The sequence below is a fragment of the Fundulus heteroclitus genome, chromosome 21, assembly GCF_011125445.2.
Source record: "Fundulus heteroclitus isolate FHET01 chromosome 21, MU-UCD_Fhet_4.1, whole genome shotgun sequence".
NCBI classification, from domain to species: Eukaryota; Metazoa; Chordata; class Actinopteri; order Cyprinodontiformes; family Fundulidae; genus Fundulus; species Fundulus heteroclitus.
In genome coordinates, this window is record NC_046381.1 from 15,649,741 (window position 1) to 15,670,989 (window position 21,249).

A 21,249-nucleotide genomic window follows, 5' to 3' on the forward strand; every position below is an offset into this window, starting at 1 on the left:
AATGATTTCAAAAGATACAATCTGTTAAAAACACTTTTTAAAATGTTAAAATATAGTTAAATCAAAGGGTCGCCAGGTACACTTCTACTACAGCCTCTTCAAATAATTGGTATTTTAATAAATATGGCGAAACTCACTGTCCATTAGCCTATAATTAACATTAGTACATCAGGTTCACAAAAGACAATAACAATATTTACAATGCTTTCAAGCCTTTACACGTTATGTCCACTAAACATACTTAGTCCAGTATATGTTATGGTTAACTTTAGAAGAAAATCAGCAGAGATTAGATATGTGTTGCTGCGTCAAAAATGTGTGTGTTGGTATCATTGGACCTCAGTGCTGAATTTTGCAGTTATAAAGCAGAGTTTTGGTGCCTTTCTCCAGCAATCTTCAGATGAGAGGTGCACACTCTGAAAAAGTCGCAAGTGCTTCACAAGGTAACAGACTGTGAGAGGAAGCTGGAGTGGAGTGTGTGAATCCATACATGTTCCATGCAGAATGGTTTCCTCCAGGGTTCAAACCTAGGTACTTCCTTCAAAATAACTGTAGGATTTTTTTAAATCAATTTGTTAAAACACTTGTCTGATACAATTGTTTTATGTGGGAGCTATTTAGAAATAAATAGGCATATAGCGGACTGGAGTTTTGGCGGTTTTCATCATTAAATAAAACCAATATAGAGCAAAATCAGAACCCACTTGAAACCGTCAGGAGAGTTTTTATGAAGCATTTAATGACAGATCAAATTCATGTAAGTAACAGTTAGGACCGGGTGCTTAAAACTTTTACATACACCCTTTAAATAATAAGTTATGGCAAAACAATTTGGATTACTGAGTATTTTAGGGTTTATACCAAACACAGAAGACACAGTTTCCATGCATTACTATTGTGGTTCCCATGGAGAACGTGCCACTCACATTATGCCGGACGTGCTGACGTATCACTTCTGCTGACGTTATATTTCCCCGACTTGTAGTTCTCACGAGTTTTTAGCGGTAAGCCGAAAACGTGCCTGTTAAAATAAACAAATATAAATATCACGAGCTCATTTATGCACACATGCCGCCTCTTATAACACGGTATACCGCGGAATTAAACATATTAAATTAACAAACGGGTTTGTCGCGTGGTAAGTGTTGTGTGGCAAAGCTAACTAGCTACGTGGCTAACGCCCATGCTTTTAGCAGCGGCAGAGAAGTGGCTCCACTGAGGTTAGAGTTGCTCGGTGAATCATTAGAGAACTTTTTAGAGGCCTTTTCCCCCTCTAGGAGCAGTTAGTGATGGCTGCCAGCAGGATGAAGCTGGAGCTGTCCCGAGTGGTTCAGGGAAACGCTCGTCTGGGTCTGCTGAAGGAGATGGGGAGGATGGGGCAGCACTCTCTGGACATTCCTGGATGTCTTCTGTACACGCACCTTGGCACCGTCCCCCACCTCACCCAGGACACCCTGCACACTCTCAGCAGCCTCCCCGCTGTCACCCAGGTCACCCTGTCCAACATGTAAGCTGGACCCCCCTCTCACACTGTCCGCCTCGATTGCTGCCTTAAAGCTAAATCAGCATCTCTCCTCAGGGCAGAGCACCAAGACGTGCTGGAGGAGTTTAAAGGCGGATTTAAGAAGTTTGCAGGTATAGATCACCTTTTTTTTGTTATCTTTGAATTACTGCCTCTTTTCTGGTGGCTATCTTATTGGAGGGGATCATGAAAGTAAAAGGGTTATATAATAAGGCGTACCCATCTTTAATCCAATTTTATGTTTTTAACATATTTTATATATTTTCATCTATGCTATTGGGCAGATGAATTTCCCCTATTGGGGATCAATAAAGTAATTATCTATCTATCTATCTATCTATCTATCTATCTATCTATCTATCTATCTATCTATCTATCTATCTATCTACAAGTGCCTACATTTAACACGTAAGTAGCTAGGTGAATATATAAATACTAATTAAAGTATGTGACAAGTTAAATAAAATCCATAAATTATATAAATAGGACGGATTTAATTAATTTGATTTTGTTTCTTTTTTTAAAGTATTTTATCCATACAGTTAATTTATTTGCAATTCTAATGTTTTAGTCATTTTTTTCCCCTTTATATTCTTAGATCAGTGTCTAAGGATGTCTTGGCTTGTCTTCATTAGTTTTGCTCAGAATTAGCAAACTGCTCCCACATTTTTCGAAGCATTGGGATCTTTTGGAAGAGTGTGTGCGCCATCCTTTGCCACGTTTCTGGCCATCGTTGCAACATGACATGTTTTATCAACGAAAAACAATGTTTTCTCATCATTCTCATCAGACGGCTCTGAATGGGCATCCAACCCCTCATGACCCTGCAAGGTAGCCTATAGACAACGCAGGGATGGGTGGATTACTTTTGTCCAAATGAATCACCTTTATAACCGTGTGTATTATATAGGTTCTAGTTTATTTATTGCTTTAGTTGGTATGTCTTTTTATTGGAAAAAATGTTTAAATCTGATATAGAAGGGAGGATTGAGATATTTAGTTTTATTGAGGTTGTCATCTAACCTTCTAGATTAGTGCTTTTCAAAAAATCTTGTTAGACCTAATGTGATCAACAATTCCATTTATACCCTTTCCTCTTGTGCCCATTAGCTCTTGCTCCCTGTCTTACAGTATTATACTTCCCTTGAGTATCTGACCTTCTAGTTTTCCGTTTTTCATTTTCTTCCTTCCCTTCTTCCTTACTCCTTTTCCTCCTTACTCTCTCGTGCACCTCCTTCTTTTCTTCCACATGCCCTCATTTCTGTTCCTCTCTTTTCTTCCATTTATTCTTTCTATCATCCAGGAATCATCTTCCAACCTGCCTTTGTGTCTCCCTCTCTTTCTTTCCATCCATTCATCTTTGCTTGCATCATAATTTCATTCCTTCCGTATGTCCTCCATCATACTTCATGTCCTTCGTCCCTTCCTTCCCTCTTACTTTATGTCCTCCGTCCCTTCCTTCCCTCTTACTTTATGTCCTCCGTCCCTTCCTTCCCTCTTACTTTATGTCTTTCCTTCCTTCCTTCGCTCTTACTTTGTCCTTCCTTCCTTCCTTCGCTCTTACTTTATGTCCTTCCTTCCTTCCTTCCTTCCTTCCTTCCTTCCTTCCTTCCTTCCTTCCTTCCTTCGGCCTTCTCCTCTACTGCATCCCTCTTACGTTATGTCCAAACCTTACGTATGTCCCCCTAAACCCTGACTAGGGTGGGGAGGCACGTGTCGGTACGGGAAGGCGGACGTCCCTGGAAGAGCAGGCCGGCCGGAAGGACGCAGGAAGGAAGGACCGAGGAACAGGAAGGGACGGAGGGACGGAAGAAGGACGGGGAGGGCCGGCAGGAGGGACAGGAAGGACGGAAGGAAGGAAGGAAGGAAGCGCGGGAACAGGAAGGAGCGGCGGCAGGCCGAGGCAGGCAGGAAGGAGGGAAGGCATGGACTTTCCGTTGCCGCTTCCTTCCTTTCCTTCCTCCTTCCTATAAACCTTCCTTCCTTCCTTCCTTCCTTCCTTCCTTCCTTCCTTCCTTCCTTCCTTCCTTCCTTCTTCCTCCCTCCCTCCTTCCTAAATATACCTAAAACATTAATTTCCCAGTCATACTTTCACTTAGATCTGCTAGAAGTGACCCTGATTGACTTCGCTGTGCGTCAGTCGCTCTGACGGAGCCCCGTCCAGCCCCTGACAACCAGATTTGAAAAAGCGAAATATAATCACCGCCTCGTCTGATATAAAACTTGCAGGGATTACTGCAGAGTTGTGTCTCAAGCTGCAGAAAGAAAGCGCACTGATTTTAATTACCAGAAATAATAATTAGGGCCTTTTGATCCCTCACCTTCTGATCTTGTGCTGCAGCTGGGTTTGCTGATAACTTTACAAGTCGTCGCCTGAGCTCAGCCGCTCCTGGCTGTTGGGACTTTTTAAGTTCGTTCTCACTGAGGGACTCCTGGGCTTCTGTTTTGCAGGCCTCCATGACACCGTCTTGTACTGCTCACTGCACGACCCTGCAGCTCAATGCCCGACAGGCCACACGACCAACAAGGTGAGCCGCGTCTCCCGGAGGAGGCTGACTCCCACTGAGGCGTCTAGAAGAAGCACGTTTAGGTCTTTAATGTAACGACTCGCCATCAGACGGTGTCGGTGTGGGGCAGCGGAGGGCGGATAGAGCTGACGGTGGCCAAGTTCATGGCCCTCCAGAAGGCGGTGCAGCCGGACTGGTACCAGAGCATGGCGGATGGGGAGACCTGGCAGGCCAGCGCCTCTCGGAAACGGGTTCGAAAGTCGGTGGACCGAACTCTGGCCCATTTGGACGAGTGTCTGATGGTGCATCAGAAATCCCAGGTACACACTCTATCTTTTAACGTCATGCATGCAGATAGAAACATTGGACAGGGATTGATTCTTTTTTTCAGTAGCTGTCTCTGGCACTGCCTTGCAGCTGTGTTTCTGCTGGAAAAATAGCAAGATTAGGGTGAATATATTAAGCCTGCAGCACTAAGAGCTGCTGATCAGATGATACTTTTTCTTGCTAATCCCCCCCTCCCTCCCCCCCCCCTCCATTCTCTCAGCAAACCTCCTACCACCCACCACAGCCTTTCTATTTGTCTATTTAATGTCATTTTCTAGGTTTTTCCACCGTCTTTATCTTGCCCCCTTTTTTTTTTTTTGCCTGACTGGCAAGCAAATGTTCCTTGACATAATAAAGTGGGAAATCATGTAAAGCAAAGAGAACTGACAGAGTTACTGCAGGTAATTTTTTTATCTAGCGCATACCCAGTGAGCTGTGAGATTGCTGCCAAGTCCCCCCCGAACCCCCCAGTGTGTCTTTCCTCCAAGTGATGTGCAACTGCTTGTTGAGTAATCAAAATCCAAATGGAGTCTGGCAGAGGGAAACCTCTTTATTTATTGATTTATTTATTTATTTTTCACCCTGTAAGAAGGAAGAAAAAAAAGTTTTACCAGCACTAATTTCATGCATCATGCTCATTGGTAAAAAAAAAATTTTTCTCTTATATTTTTCTTTCTCCTCCTCCTATCTCCCTGGGTTTTTGCCCTCAATCTCTTAGACGTTTCTCCTCTGGTTTGTAAACACCAGTGTGTCTTTGTCCTCCCAGGAATTGGACGGAGTCGGCGTGTTCGGGGTGGTGGAGGGAGGAGACATCCTGGAGGAGAGGCTGCGCTCGGCCAGGGAGACGGCCAAAAGGCCCGTGGCGGGATTCTGCCTGGATGGCTTCCAGACCGGCGCTATGGATCAGGTCCTGAGGAGCCAGCTCATCAGCGCTGTGACTAAGGAGCTGCCTGAAGACAAACCCAGGTGGGACTCTGTCGGATAAATGATTACCGGGTTTTTTATTTTAACAGAGGTGGGTAGAGTAGCCAAAAATTATACTCAAGTAAGAGTAGCACTACTTCAACATGTTTCTATTCCGGTAAAAGTAGAAAGTAGTCAGCCCAGAAATTACTCAACAGTAAAAAGTCCTTAGTAACTAGCGATAACAGCTGAGGATTTAATATTTTAAAATTATTGGACAGTCAAAAATATGAGATTATGTGCAAATCTTGGTATTTTAAAGACAAAAATGAAAGAATAGCATAATTGCAAAAATAACAAATACAGTTAGAAGAAACACTTTTTAAAATAATTGTTTTCAACATTAAACTTCAAAGCAGTACTTACAGCAGTTAATGTGTATACAGTAGCGTATTTTCCGCACTATAGGGTGCACACTGGATTATAAGGCGGACTGTCAATGAATGGTGTATTCAAAGTTTTTTCATATATAAAGTGCATCGGAATATAAAATGGATTAATTAAACTAAACAGTAAGATAAGTTATTCAAACCTTATTAAATGCATTCATAATAGCGCTCAACATTGTTCAAACGTTAATCAGCGTATTCACAATAACCCCCAGCTTTGTTCAGTTGTAACACATAAAAAAAACACAGTCCGATACCGCTAAATCAATCGTTAGCATATTCACAATAACTCTCAACAGTTGGGAGAAACGCTTAATTTTTTGGAGAAAATGAAAGGCTTTTAAGTGCGAAAATATGGTATATTAGAACAGTGCAAAGTACTTCCAATAACAACATCTACTATTTGCTGTACGCTCATTTGATCTCCAAATGGTTCAATGAGCTCAGCAGATAGAAAATAACTTTAATATAACTAAGCTCGTATACAAATAAGAAGTCTCACTTTAGCATAAACTCTAGGTTTTTGTCTCTCTGGTGCATTTCTGGTTAAAACAAGTATGTTCTCTGTTCATGGTAGGTAGAGTAGCCAGAAATTTTACTCAAGTAATAATAGCTATAATTTTATTATTTCTACCTGAAATAATGACATTTTGCTTATTGCTCCTTTAAGTGTTGACAATATTACATTGAAAATTATCTTATTTAAGTTTATTATTTCAGATTATTGAAATAATAGTTAATACTTAGTTTACCCTAACTTCAATGTTAGAATACACTTCAAAGTTGGTTGTATCATAAGTTTTGAACTTTCTTATAACCGTGTCTCTTGGAATATTAAATCTTTTTATACCCAAAGCCCTTCTGGTGTAATAAAATCTCTTCTCTCAGTGTTACTGGAAGCTCCTTTGTCTTCTCCATGATTGCAACTCATCGTAATACGTTCATGGATGAGTTTTATGTATAAACACATCACAGCTGAAGAAAATGAAGGGGCTTTATTGACTTCCCGATGGCTTTATCAGGATTGAAATCTTCTTTATACCAGAGAAACTGTCAAACATCATGGAGAGGATCAATAATTGTGACAGGGCTGTCTTGGTAAAATATAGAATGATACATAAATACTACATCATACATTTTTATGTTGCTTTTATATGTCTTTATACTCATAAGAAATTCATCAAAAGCAGAATTTTGCTGTTTGAAGAAACCTTAATTGATAAATCATTGAAACTTCTGAGGTGTTGAATAATTGTGATCACAAAATATGATCTACTGTGTGCGTCTTATTGTTTTCTGTTTTTCTTTTTCTGGCGTGGATAGAAATGTGCCTTGTAAACACAGATGAAACAGCCCGACATAAACAAAAATCCTTTTGCCTTTTATGTAGACACACATACATTTCAAGAATATCGCTAACATTGTCAAAAGAACAACAACAGAAAACAAAACAACAACTGTGCGAGTCAGGATCACAGGTTTGTTCCTCATCAGGAGTGTCATACAGCTTCAGCCTAATTAGAGCCTCATTTCCTCTTTATGAGCCCAGCCTGGTTTTAAAACCTGTCAGGGTAACCACAGCTGTCCTTTTCACCATTAACCTCCACATTCACCATAATGTCTCTCTTTGTATCTTGTCATCACTTCAAATACTCTGCGATTTAGCACACCTGCTAGGTAGCTACCGAGCAAACAAAATGCACTGTGGTTGGACTTTCGTGGAATTTTGATTTCCATCCTCATTCTGGAAAACAAAAAAAATGACAACGCCCTTCAGAAGGGCACAGAGTTTTAAAGGGGACATGTCATGCTTTTAAATCAGTTTAAAAATGTAAATAATTCAATTGTGGTCTTTATAAAGTGTAACTGCAATGCTTTTTTAGGGTTTCCCCCAGAAACTGGGCTAACCCTGGTGGGTCGCTTCTGTCGCTCTTAAACATCGACGTATTTAAAATAAACAGACGACCCTTAGCCTGGCGAGTCAAGCAACTTGTTTTGCTACTGTCTCTTTAAATCTAAAGGAGGCACTTCCCACCCCGCCCCTCTCTGAGTCACCTAGTGTTCCATTCCACCCTTTTCGGCCATTTTTGTAGTATTTATGTAGTGAACGACCGAACATGTTGACTTATCCACTTCTGCATCCTTCAGCTTGGACTACAAAATCGCAGCTAAATGGTGGATTCGCTAAATTGGTTAGCCTGAAGTCCAGGACCTTGTTTAGCAGCTCTGCAGCAAATACTGTGATGTCATTGTTCAAAAAACATAATACAGGTCAAAGAAAACTGAACTGGCCGAAAAATATCAACCTGACCCTAGCCCGATGTATTTCGCTCCGCCTAGCTCCACTCACATCCATCTGGGACATCTCCGTAGGAATTGCCTTTATTGAAGGCTGGTCCTCATCAAAAATCCTTGCATACGACTGGATAAGCCACTTGTCTGTCATTTTTATCGACGTACTATTTCAACCACTCACACCGAAGCTAACCCGTGACGCTGATGAGAGCGACGCAGGAAAAAACAAAACTTTTTTTTTTATTGTGTTTGCGGCTCTAGAGGCACGCGTTTTATTGACAGTGAGCTGACAGGAAGAGGGGGGAAGACAGGCGGTAAAGCGCAGCGGGTCGGAGTCGATCCCGGGCCGACCGCGTTGAGGACTAAAGGCCTCCTAACATGGTTCGCGCTAACCGCTCCGCCATGGGCACGCCCCGGAAAACAAAACCTGCCAAATCCGGTCGGGAGAAGGGCGAAAACATGGTTTCCACCAACAAAAGCCTTCAGAGCCGTTCTCTGATGTTCTTTTAATGAAACAATAGTAGGTAGATTGGACAACACGGAAGAAATAGCAGCATCAATGTTAACGCTTGCTTCCTCGATGCGAGCCGCCATTGCTGTCTGAATCAAAACAGTTTCACGGTCGCTTCTCCACTACGTCACATCTATGAAACTCCAGCCCTGCGTCCTGATTGGCTGGACAATAAAATTGGTTGGAGAAATCTCTCTCTATGGGAGATGTCCCAGATGGATGTGAGTGAAGCTAGGCGCAGCTAAGCGGAGCGACATCAATCTGGCTAGGGTCAGGTTAGAAAAATATGACCCACACACAGAATATAAAGATATCTGCGCAGCACTTGGAGAGACTACATTCAATTTTTCTGCACTCCTGGAGTCTCCAAGTGGACAACAAAATGCATTAAAGAGGATTTTGCATGACGTGTCCCCTTTAAACTTTGAATCATTTTAGAATTTTGAAAAAGAAAACGTTACACTTTCCTAATAATAAGCTTTTGGAAATTAATTTGACTGCCCGTACCATTGTGGTCAATATGCATAGAGGCAAGATGAATACGGGTCTCTATCCATTCTTGTTTGCCACAGCTGTAGCAATTTTCAACTTTCTGATTTTGTTTTCAAGAGTGGTTAAGACAAAAGGGCCTCTGTTGTCCAGGGAAAGGAGGAGCTGTAAAAGTTCCTGTACACTCTGATAAACTCTGAAAAAGCACGGATAAATCATTAAGATGGTTCAGTTACGTCTATAAAACTTGTTCTGGGTGCCTTCAGCACTTGGGCGGGGTGTCTGGAAAAATGTTCTCCAGTTAAAGGCTGCGTTTTTGTAGATTTTTCTGTGTGAAAGATGCTGGCGGAATTAAAGGTAGATCCATCTGAGGGCTTTTTACACAGCCCTAACAAGGACGGCAGTGTGGCGCGGTTTGAAGTGGAACCTGGGAGGAGATAATGATAACCAGCGCAGGGTTTCTTTTTCTCTAAGGTGGGAGCGCTGATATGTTTTTCCAGCTCAAATCTGAACTGCTTCACTCAGTGGAATATTTTAAACCTAGAGGCTTTAACAAGTGACAGCGTTTGGCTTAAATTATGAATTTCTGAGTTGGTTGGGGCTTCTGACTCGCACATATAAATTCGTAAGCAGTGGAGAAGTTTTCTCTCACAGATGTGCCCCCTCAGAAGTGCCGGCTTGTTTCTCCGCTAATTTGCATCTCCTTGTGGTTTTACTCTGAACTTGAATTGTCCGGATTTGACCGGAGCGGCTCCGGAGGGCCCAGGATGTCGGCCGATGCAGCCGGAGGCTACGTGCTGTTAGTCTGTTGATGGACTGTCATCGCGTAACCACAGCTTTGGTCAAACCTCCTTTAATCCGTCACTTTTGCAAGGTCGCCGAGCCACGCCGGCGGACGCAAATGTGCCCCATAAATCAGCCGTGACTCAGCAAACCGCAGCTAGCAGATAGGTGTCGGCGATAGCGCGGAAACTTTGGCACGGACGATAATTTAACCAGAGCCGCTTTACGTTCAAAAGCGCGATCCTTTTGAAGATATTCAAATAGACCTCTCCGTGTGTCTTTTGAAAGACGCGAGGACAAAACTTTGTCTAAATTAGCATGTGGGGGAAACTTTCTCTGCCTCTGAAGTCTGTCTCAAACAAGCGCTCCCATTCTGGAGGTTTGGCGGAGGAGCGGCGCTTGTTGCTAGAGGCTCGGAGCGTCATAGTGGAGCAGTAATTTGTTACCAGGAGCTCCCCGTGAGCTTTGCCTCGTTGGCTGATCTGGAGCACCATGGGGCACCCCCCCCCTCCTGCTGGTTCTTCTAGCTGGAGGGAGGTGCAGCTCCCAGCCAGAAAGTGGAGTGGAGTCATTATCGGATGCTAAATTGGGCTTGACCTTGATGCCTGCAGGCAGAGGGTGAGAGGCAGCCAGGTTTTTTTTTTTTTTTTTGGAAAGCTCAAAACACACAAGAGGAGCCCCGGCCGGTCTGTTGAAGAGGCAGGCTGCGGATGTTTGTGCACATCACCTGTCTTTTTTTTGTTTTGTTTTGTTTTGTTTTCTTTGCAGACATGTTGCATTAATGTTTAATGCTCGCTGCTGTTTTCTCGTGTCTCCCTGTCTGTCGACTGTGTGTTTGCGTGCGAGTCAGATTGCTGCAGGGCGTGGGGCGACCCGATGAGGTGCTGGCGTGCGTTGAGGCGGGCGTAGACCTTTTCGAGGGCTTCTTCCCCTTCCAGGCGACGGAACGAGGCTGCGCTCTCTGCTTCAGCTTCGACATCACGCCGGACCCGGAGAGCGCAGGTAGAGCCGACCTGACAGGTGCGGCGAAGAGCCGTGGAGCTTCGTCTCTGCGGCGGCTCAAACTCCTCTGCCTCACTGATAATTGTCTCTTCCTTTCACAGGCTTCCCCTCTTAATTAAGTCCTAATCATGAAAACAAAAGGTCGTTTTGGGTGTTTATAATGTATTTACCTGATTACTGCACCGTTTCCTCTGATAATCTTTGTCAGCAGGGATCAAAGAGGATGTTGTGCTTTGCAAAAGTATTCCTATACATCAAAAGTTAGTGTATTTTATAGGATTTCATATCATTGACCAACACAAAATAGCAAATAGTCCTAAAGTAGGGGGATGGTTTTCAACATTTGTAATAGATTTTACGTATAAAAATTGCCCAGAAATGTGCCGTGCATTTGTATTCAGACTTTGTGGAACCACAGAACGCTAGAAATCCCCACCAGCTTTTTAATCTAGACCCTGAAATTAAAACCCTTTCTCCGCTGAAAAAAGCTCAGGCTGCCTTAGAATCGATTAACGGTTTCTGTCAACAGGAACTTATAAGTCTTTTACAAAGATTCAGAGTAAGAGATTTGGCCTGGACTTTGACTAGGCCGCTCAAATACATAAATATGCGCTGACCTAAACCATTGTATTGTAGCTCTGGTTATACTTTTGGGGCCGTTGTGCTGCTGGAAGCTGACCTTTTACATTTAGGTGAAAAATTAAATTTTGCTCACCTTCTACCACAAGTTTGTCGTGTTTCCGAACATGACTTGAACACAAAGTGAGCACACAGCTCAAAGTTTTGCTGTTAACAAAATCTCTTACCTGAGCCTTTCATCGTTCCAACTCCTCCAGAGTATCTATGCAGGTGCTATAATTAGAATATCATGAAAAAGCTTTTTTTTTTTTTTCAGTAATTCCATTCAAAAAGTGAAACGTGGATATTATATTCATTCATTACACACAGACTGATAATAATTGTGATGATTATAACTGACAACTAATGAAAATCCCAAATTCAGTCAGAAAATTAGAATATTAATTAAGACAAATACAAAAAAAGGATTTCCAGAAACATTGGACAACTGAAAAGTATGAATATGAAAAGTATGAGCATGTTCAGCACTCAGTGTTTAGTTGGGGCTCCTTTTCCCTGGATTACTGCAGCAATGCGGCGTGGCATGGAGTCTGTGGCACTGCTCAGGTGTTATGAGAGCCCAGGTTGCTGAATTTTGGGCTTTTATTAGTTGTCAGTTATTATTATCACAATTAAAAGAAATAAACACTTGAAATATATGAGCCTGTTCTTACCAAATGAATATAATATACAAGTTTGACTTTTTGAATGGAATTACTGGAAAAAAATTTTTTTTCCATGATATTCTAATTATATAACCAGCACCTGTAGGTCTACTAGCTGCTTCTCTGATTAATGCTTTACTTTCCTTGCATGTCTGTGGAGGTGGATGGCCATGGTTTGCAGGTACAGTGCCATACTCTTTCCATTTTCAGATGATGACTTGAACAGAGCTCTCAAGAGATGTTTAAAGCTTTCAAACATTGCATTTGTAACTTAAACCTGGTTTACATTTCTGCTGTGTTCCTCGATATTCATGATCCTGGTCGTTCCTTAATGTTCTCTAAAACCTCTTAAGGCTTCACAGAACAGCTGGATTTACACTGAGATTTAATCACACACACAGACCACTTGGGTGACCTCTGTTAGCTCTATCCAGATGATACTAGAGTAACCAAGTTTGAGCAGAAATGGACTTCACAGTTTTTGCATTTTTACTAGTAAACATGTGAAAAGCTACATATTATTTTCCGTCCAGTTCATGATAATTCAAAACTTTTTGTTGGTCTATTCAAAAAAAACGCACCAAAGATTGCGTGACAAAATGCACAAAAAAATGAAAAGGGTACTTTTCGGGCGGCGGCGTTTCCTTTCCATTTAGCTTCCATCACCCTCTGTTGTAAATGTCTCTTTCATCCCCTGCAGCGCCCAGATTTCCCATAAATCTGCTGTCTTGTACTCATTAAGCAGCGCTCTGTAACTGTCACTCAGTTTAAGACGTTTTCAAACTCGGCAGCGGTTATAGTTTGTGTTTTTTTTTTTGGTTTTTTTTTTGGTTCATCTTTTCTATATGCTAATAACCTTTTCAGGTAAAAGCAACCTTGCCCAAAGCAACAAGGTGACATGTTTATTGAAACTAGGATGGGAAAAGTGAGACTCCCTAAAAGATGCCGGGTGCGGGCGTTTAACTGTAGCATCTTACAATAATGTGTTCCCAGAGCAATCTGAAATCAGCGTAATTTGGAGGTCTTTTCTCAGATTATAATGACCCCCTTAATGGAATTTGTATGTCATGGGAAATGTTATTCCTCCTGCATCAAATCATTTATTTAGCTTTCATTTAATTCATAAAAAGACATGCAAATGAAGAACCAAGATGAGACTGCAGTTAGAGGAAAAAAAAAATGCTAATTTACGAGGAAACATTGGTGATGTTGGCACATTAAAAAACACGGTGACGAGCTTTGATGTTTTTTAATTGCGCAAAGTTGCATCGAACTGATAAAACCGAACTCATGAGTGATTAATGAACTTTAGCAGGATTGTTTCATTTCCATAGGAGGGGCCTGTGCAGCCGAGAGTGAACGCTTGTGGTTCTTACACGGATGTAAAGGAGTGTTCCTCTCTCGCCTCTGAGCAGTGGAATTACACCACGTTCAATTAGATCTCTGGTTTGGTTAAAAGAGCCTGCAGAGTGTCGTCTGCACACAAACAGCTACTCATTTAGTCCCAGTCTGGTGAACTGGTGAATAACAGCCAGTTTTCTCCTGATGAATAGGAAATAAGTGGATTCGTACCTAATGATGCTAATATTATGCATGCATGGTAGTGCGTGGAGATCGGTCTTAGATTAGTTAACTCACTGGATAAAGGGAAATCAAGCAGGTGAAATAAAATCAATGGGATATCTCCCGAACAGCTTCAGCGAGGTAACAATTAGGTGCAACGCCCTCTTTGTTGTGCTTGCAGAGGACCTGGAGAAGTGGAACGGAGGGAGGTGTGAGTGAGGGACTGCTCCAGACTCTAGACTGGCCCGCTGCTTGACTTTGTGGATAATTAAAAAGTTGGGTTAAACTTCCCTGACTGGGTTCGGCATATGTGAGCCTATAGTGTCAAAAAAAAGGGAGCAATCGATTCCGTGCAGGGCGCAAAATGGAGTTCGGTGGAGGTGAGAGCAGTAATGGTGTCAAACCCGTGGAGAAACTGTAATTCCCCTCTCAGCCAATTACGACACCTCCTGGGGAGGGGGAAATCACCCTCAACCTCCCGGCTAGGATCCTCCTGACACGTCCAGTCTTCTACTCGTTTACCCCTCGCTTCCGTCTCGCCCTCTGATAGTTTTACTGGGTCACCCTCGATTTTTAGAACTTCCTCGTTTCATTGCCCAGTCCTGTTTTTCCTGCACTCAGTGAACATAATAGTAATAATAAAAAATACAATATAAGACTGCTGCTTTGTTGTACAAAGATGCAGTTTTGTGACAACTTGGGGGATGTTGAAACGCTGCCAAGTAGATACTAATTTACTGTAAATATCAATAATATTTATTGTAAATATCCAGTACAGCCATGTCGGTCCTATGCGCATGTGTACTGAATGAATACAGCGTTGTTTTATACAGGAACACATGCAGCATGTTCGTGAGCAGAACCAAGTGCAAAGTTCTGCTGCACAACTTTAAGAACGGACTCCAAAACAAAACAAGGAGGACTCCCAGCTATCAGTGAACTCTTTTTTTTTTTTGGGATCAATAAGGTTTCTAATGCAGTGCAGACAGAAAGCTGGGCCGAACCAAAGCACATTTTCCAAAAGCTATAAGGTGCATAGCTCATCCTGCACTCAACTGAATTACTCATCTGAAACAACATCGAGCTGTTTGGAAACATTGCTGGTACTGGACAAACATGAGCTAAAGTTCAAATCCAGCTGCCTGGGTTGTTCATTCGGTCCAAAACGCTGCAGAGGAGACATGAAACTCATGGTTACTGTCCTGACCAGTCCCTCCAACCAGAGGATGTTTCTGGACTGCTGTGCTTCCATGACGCATTCAGGTAAATCTCGTACTCTAGATACTCTACATATCAAAGCAGCTCCAAAGGGGTTTAAACCTTTTTTATTCTCAAATATCTCCACAGTCTTATTAAAAAACAAATCCTCAGACAACCTTGACCATTTTCAGGTGGTTTTATTGTATTGTCTGTCCGCCTGGCTGCCCATCAATCAGTGGCCGTTCCATATCCTTTACAACGATACAATTAAAATCAAACCAAATGTCCAGTTATTTCTATAGCATTCGTCTTTATTAATGCAAACCCGGAAAACGAACCTTTAAAACCATGCTGTATCTGTACCGTTACACCCCTAGTAGCTGTTGTAACTTAGTGGAAACGTTGCAAAAGCAGCAATAAAGGTTCGAACTGATTGGTGAGCTCCAGCTCTTCCTGCATTGGCAAATTTCATGTCCTTCAGCTGTGCAGCACCTGATGGTTTGTTGGAAGACATGCAGAGCGCCTTGATTTCATTAGTCTAAATGTTCTCATTCCTCTGAAAAAACTGGTTAAAACCAAGCTTGATGTTTTAAGAAGATTTAAGCAGGAAAGTAGGACTCAGGTGTTGCCAGTCAGATGCACTTGATCATGTGACCCCATGAAAGTAGGAGTTTTCTGGCCTGGACGTGCGAACGGACCTCAGCTTTGACCACCGGGACGCATTTGTTGCTGCATATCAATCTCTGAAGGGTTATAAAGCCAGGTAGGGACAACTTAATCATCATTTTCAAGCAAGAATGAATATTCAGAAGAGGAAAACTTTAAAGACCTTTTTCCAGACATCCCAGCAGAGGATGTCCCTGCAGATTCAGCCAAAGGTTACGCAGTGCTCTGAGAAATTTTATGCTGACACACGCATACACAAAAACACAGCCACAACGGTTCTCAAAAGTTTACACAGCCCTGCTGAAATGGCAGATTTATTGACGAAAAAAAGTATCATTTATCCTTTACAATTAAACAGAGAACAGACAAATAATCGAAAAGGAAAAGAAATGAAGACGCTGCTATAACATGGTGACATAAGTGTTCACCATCCGACTGATTTGTTCCAGCGTCTCTTTATTCAATTTCAGCAGCCGGCCTGGTTTGGTAGGAATCTATCAGGGTGCCACATCGTGACCTCGTAATGTTTGCCCAATCTTCCAGAGTTCATCCAATTTATCAGACTATGAGTACATATCCATCCACAGCCCCTCTTCGAGTGACCCTACAGACTCTCTTTCAGATTTATTTTGGACTCTGGCATTCTCAAAATGTAGTAATAGATTTTACCTGAAAATGCTTCATTGTATTTTATAAACGCAGCAAAATGCAGAAAGCATTCATCTCCAACTTTTAACATCCATTTGTTGATAACGAACAAAAACATGCTGTTGTGCTGGTAATGTTATCGTTTTTTTGGCCCAAATGCAGACGATTAAACCAAATGGAGTAAATTAGAGTTCCTTTCCTCCGTTTAATGGCTCCCTCTGTTTAAATGCTTCATTGAACATATTAAATAAAATTTGCTTATGACGGTGACAGGTGTTAATTTAAAGCAGAGTGTGTATATTTCTGCCAGGCAAACAGTATCTGCCGGGGACCTTCCAGCTGGTTCTGTGTTAACAACCAGCTGGTCCGTTAGGCTAGCTGTCTGCCAGACATCTGCACGTCCTGTCTCAGAAAATAAAGTTGTCTTCGGCTAAACGAACACTTCTCTTATGTTCTCCAGCAACCAGAAAACTGATTATTGGGCTGGAAATCCCTCACCATAGAAAGTCCACCACACCTTCGTCAGACATTGCACTTCATTCTTGGCTTTAAAGGGGACATATCCTCCAAAATCCACTTTTTTTAGCCCTTAAATACATTTTGTTGGGCACTTGGAGTTTCCCCTGTAGTCTCTCTAGGAGCTGCAGAGATATCTTTATATTCTGTTTGGGTAATTTTTTTTCAAGTCATAACATTTTCTCTGTTCTCTATTACATTTTTTGAACATTAGTATTTTGCTGCAGAACCGCTTAAGAAGGTCCTGGCCTTCTGGGTTACCAATTTTGCGGATCTGCCGTTTTTATTTATGGTTTTGCTGCAATTTTGTAGTCCAAGTTCAAGGATGTAGACAGTTAATTACACCGTCCCCCCAGCCTACTACAAAAATGGCCGGACAGGGTTAAGTGGAACGCGCTGCCACCTAGAGGGGTTGGTGTGAAGTGTCTCCTTTAAATTTAAAGAGACGGCACCAAAACGAGCTGCTCTCAGACGCACTTCAGAACAGGAATTCAGACCAAAGCATTGAAGTTTCACTTTATATCGAGCACAGCTGAATGATTTCAGTGTGAAAAGGAAGAACGGAAAAGCATGATGTATCCCCTTTAACCCTTCCTGTTGTCTTAAAGTTCCCTCCTTCTTACTCTCTACCTCCATCCATCCTTCGATCCATCCATCAAATCTGTCTTTTACTAATAATACTGGAACCCTATTAACTATACTTTACAGTGAATATTTTGGGCTCCAGGGGCCTCATGTATGAAGCAAGCGTACCACAAAAAACTTGCGTTATAGTGTTTAACGTCCAACTTGGCATGTACAAAAATCAACGACGCGTGAAAATGTGCAGTAATCGATTCAACTCTTTGACCTGCTGTGAAAAAGTGTGGTGGCAACACAAACTTCTTTAATTGACAATTAAAAGCCACTAAGTACTCACCCAAATCTCCTGAAATGTAACTCCATTCAGCTTCATGTAACCCAAGGAGCACCGAACCTGATGTTTTTCCATGAGTTTGAGCTTTTATGGTATAAATCTATACATAGAAATAGAATCACATTTAACCTAATGCAATAACTCCAACACATTTCAAGATGATGGAGACAACCTTGATCAGATATAACCTGTGAATATTCCTCTGTTTTTTTGTCATGTGTAGATATAAATGCGCTCTATTGACCGTATAATCGTTTGTACGCCGAGGCGCGTGAAATGCTCACTGACAGGTCAGCTAGTTGACATCCCTGAGTCGTCCCAAGCCTGCCCTGAACCGTGTCTCCCATTTGCAGCGAGGAGCCAATTTCCAAATGTAATCAGAGCCATGATTGCACTCATATTGCTATAATCCTGCTCAACACCGGATTCTGATAAATATTATCATAATAATTATAAATTTTCTCATTACGATAGTTGTGTCTGGAACAAAACAAGAGCAAGCTCCGTGCATAATGGCTGACTTGTATGTTTTTATAAAACACCCTGACTCGTCTTAAAGAATTAAAATATTGAATATGGGGACAGACACAATGGCATATTCACGTCATTACAATGATTTGTTGTAGCTACAGTACAATGATCAGCATTAAGCTATAATCGAGCTCAAGGCAGCAGCCAGACAGCGGCATTTGAATTTAACAAACATTGTAAAACAAAACAGGTGCGATCAGAAAAATAAATATGTTTTCCAACCACTCAAGAAGCTGCTGCCTTGCTGTAATTCACTACAAATATCCCTCGAGGTGTCTCTGTGACTGACGGTTGCCATGGATATTTGGACATGTCACAGGTGCCTTCTGGGTATTTTTTCTGATTCGCATATGTAATTAGGGGTGAGGACAGGGAGCCCCTAGGTACAAATCCAGGCGCGTCCAGTTCCACATGGATTGGGACTTATCAAGGCGACCTGCTACGCACGGTTTTAGTACACCAGAAATGTTTTTGTGCGTTGCAAGTTTCAGGATTTCTGCCTAGCGCCATTGTTTACTATGAGAGCTACTCACTCTTAAGTACAGGAAGTCCCTGATCAGTTTGTCCCTTTTCCTGATTGCATCCCTTTTCGTCCCCTAGTGTTGCCCTTTTGTCTCTTTCTTTTTCCATTTCATACTTCTAAACATACCTTTCTGAGCTTGTGTACTTCAAGCACTGTGTATCCGTTTATTTCTCGTAGTAGTAGTAGTATAGTATATTCATTTATTTAGTGCTTAGATACATTTTTTATTAATGTTTCAGATAAATGGACCCTACTGTACCCCATTTACAGTCATTGTGGATCCAACCTCTGCCTGTCTGGGTCAGCTGGCAGATTATGACCTCAGATCAAACAGAGATAGCCCTGAGAGGCCTCCTTCTAGTTGATCTTATGTATTGGAGTCATATTGCCACATTTCTTCACAGTACACTGTGTAGAATAAAAAAGAAATAGTTTTAAATCGTTGGTGGTCAAAGCTACTGTGTACAAATAGACGTTTTGGCGATAGACGATCCACCAAACAAGTCCTGTGAAAGTTCTCAATGACAAAACACCAGATGGTGTGGCATTAAAAATATGTTAGTTGCAAAATATTCCCATTTGTAAGAGTAGGTGTAGCTCCTATGCCTGAACCTATCTCTGTTTTAAGGGCTTGTTTAAAAAGCAATCTTAAAAACAAATTACTCCATTTCTTTCTTCTTTGCCAGTTTAATTGTAGAGAAGGATGAATGGAAAGATGACGCCGTCCGTTTTCTGCCAAGAAATCTGAAACTTTTCACCAGTTTCCATCTGTTTCAAAGCCTTGAAACTTCCCATTGTCCCCTGTTGGTTTCCGTATCTGCTGCTGCTGCTCTGCTTATTTGAAATGCACAACCTATCCTCAGCACAGGAGACATCTCCCTGCTCTGCATTTTGCTATCGTCGGCTGAGCTTGGTTATGTCCCGTTTTTTATTCACATGCTTATCACCTCCACGGCTTTATACTGCAGACAGATCCAATTATATTCGATATTTTTGTTTCTCTTCAGTTCAGCGCTCACCTTTTAGCTTATTTCACGTTCAACTTAATCCGTTTTGCACCTCTATTGACTGTAGATCTCGGTCTGTAATCCCGGGTTTTACTGCGGACCGATTTCCTGCACTTCCTCCTCTTCCCTTCCTCTGTCTCGCCATCCCTCACGCCCCTCCTCAGTTCGCCTCTCTGTTCTTCTTTCTTGTTCGCTTAGGTGGAGTAAACCCACAGGGACGACCCACATGTCTAAAACCAAACTTTAGTATTCACAACATAACCAGTTAGCATTTATCCTATGGCGGGGGGAGAAAATGAAAGGCTCAGCAGGGCCTCACTGTAGGTCAAAGCGTAAATGCCGTTTACTTAGGCTCCTGGTTGCGTGTAGAGGGAATTATCTCCTGCCACGGGCTAAGATTATAGGTTGAACGGTTTGTGTTGGAGTTAATAAGATGCGTTTGTGTTTCGGCAGCGGCGGATGAAGAGCAGCGCACAGCGGGGGAGACGCAGCCGAACAGAGATCTTAATTGTGTTGATCAAACACACATGACGTCCTTCGAGATGAATCTCAAAGACAAAAGGTTTGTGGCGGGATTTGTGAGAACCCGATGGGGGGGGGGGGGGTTTCACAGGCAGCACGCAGACTCTCCGCTTTGATGCACTTGATTTACATTTACGCTGCTTTTTCGTAAAGTCGACTCGGCCTGAGCTTGCGATGAACTTCTGTCCAGGTATCGGGACGACTTCAGGCCCCTGGTGGATGGGTGTGGCTGCTACTGCTGCCGGAACCACCAGAGGGCGTACGTGCACCACCTGCTAGTGACCAATGAGCTGCTGGCTGGAGTCCTCCTCATGATTCACAACACAAGCCACTACCACGGCTTCTTCAGAGCAATCAGAGCAGCTTTGGCCAGTGACAAAATGGACCTCCTCAGGAGGCGCGTGCTTGGGAACGGAAAGAAGTAAAACAGAGAAGTCTGAGAGAACTGAAGAGGGACTAGGAGGGTACAGAGGGAACAATAGTTCCTCTAAACTGGCACAGCGCAGACACAGGTTACTGTAATGCTGCACAGACCTTCAGATGACTCCTTCCGTGTGTTTGCTAAAGCCAGATCTCTGAAAAATAAAGAAGAAAGGAGCAGATAAATATTGAGCCTTCTGTTTGTGTGCTAGGTTCCTCTCCGGTTCAAGGTGGTTGATCAAGGAGTTTATCCTAAACAGTGGGCAGCGATTATGTGCTATGACAACAAAAAAGAGTTTATAAGCAGATGATTTGGGTATTTCAAAATTCTAAGGACGGAAATGGCAGGAATAGTTCAGAATTTTTGAAGAGGGGGTTTATTACAGGTGGATAATAGAGTGCATACAGTAGTTGACCTTTTTGGTGTCTTTATTTAGGTCGATTCCATATGATTTGGTCCTGAAGGCTGAAGCCAATGGGTCAAGACTGAAGCAGCCTCCAACGTCTTAAAACAGCTCCAATCAAAAATGTCAGGCTGACGTGTGCAAACGCTTGTTTTCATGAATATTTAAACAGCAGTCATGACATTTGCACCGGATGGTTGTTTACACAGAAGCCTGTGATTATTTACACATTACAGGGAGGCAGCAGCAAACGCACTCAGAG

At 42.3% G+C, this 21,249-nt stretch overlaps 2 protein-coding genes across 3 annotated transcripts in view; one reads left to right on the forward strand and one right to left on the reverse strand.

Moving 5' to 3' along the window:
- The window catches only part of ccdc191 (coiled-coil domain containing 191), a 25,596-nt gene extending 24,575 nt beyond the window's left edge, over positions 1-1,021 (reverse strand). Inside the window, exon 1 of the mRNA XM_021313464.2 lies at positions 927-1,021. The gene's annotated coding sequence lies outside the window, so the exon portion shown is untranslated. The remainder of the gene's footprint in view (positions 1-926) is intronic.
- Positions 939-20,769, forward strand: qtrt2 (queuine tRNA-ribosyltransferase accessory subunit 2). Of its 2 annotated transcripts, XM_012857410.3 has the most exons (9): positions 939-1,004; positions 1,278-1,507; positions 1,580-1,635; positions 3,974-4,050; positions 4,140-4,349; positions 5,123-5,322; positions 10,637-10,806; positions 20,095-20,203; positions 20,354-20,769. In XM_012857410.3, the coding sequence occupies exons 2-9, from the start codon at positions 1,290-1,292 to the stop codon at positions 20,586-20,588; spliced, it is 1,275 nt and encodes a 424-aa protein (XP_012712864.2). In that variant the 5' UTR covers positions 939-1,004; positions 1,278-1,289; the 3' UTR covers positions 20,589-20,769. The 2 variants fall into 2 exon arrangements, with proteins under 2 accessions (XP_012712864.2, XP_012712865.2); XM_012857411.3 differs by lacking the exon at positions 939-1,004 and having other exon boundaries at positions 1,269-1,507; positions 10,637-10,788.
- The last annotated feature ends 480 nt before the right edge of the window (positions 20,770-21,249 follow it).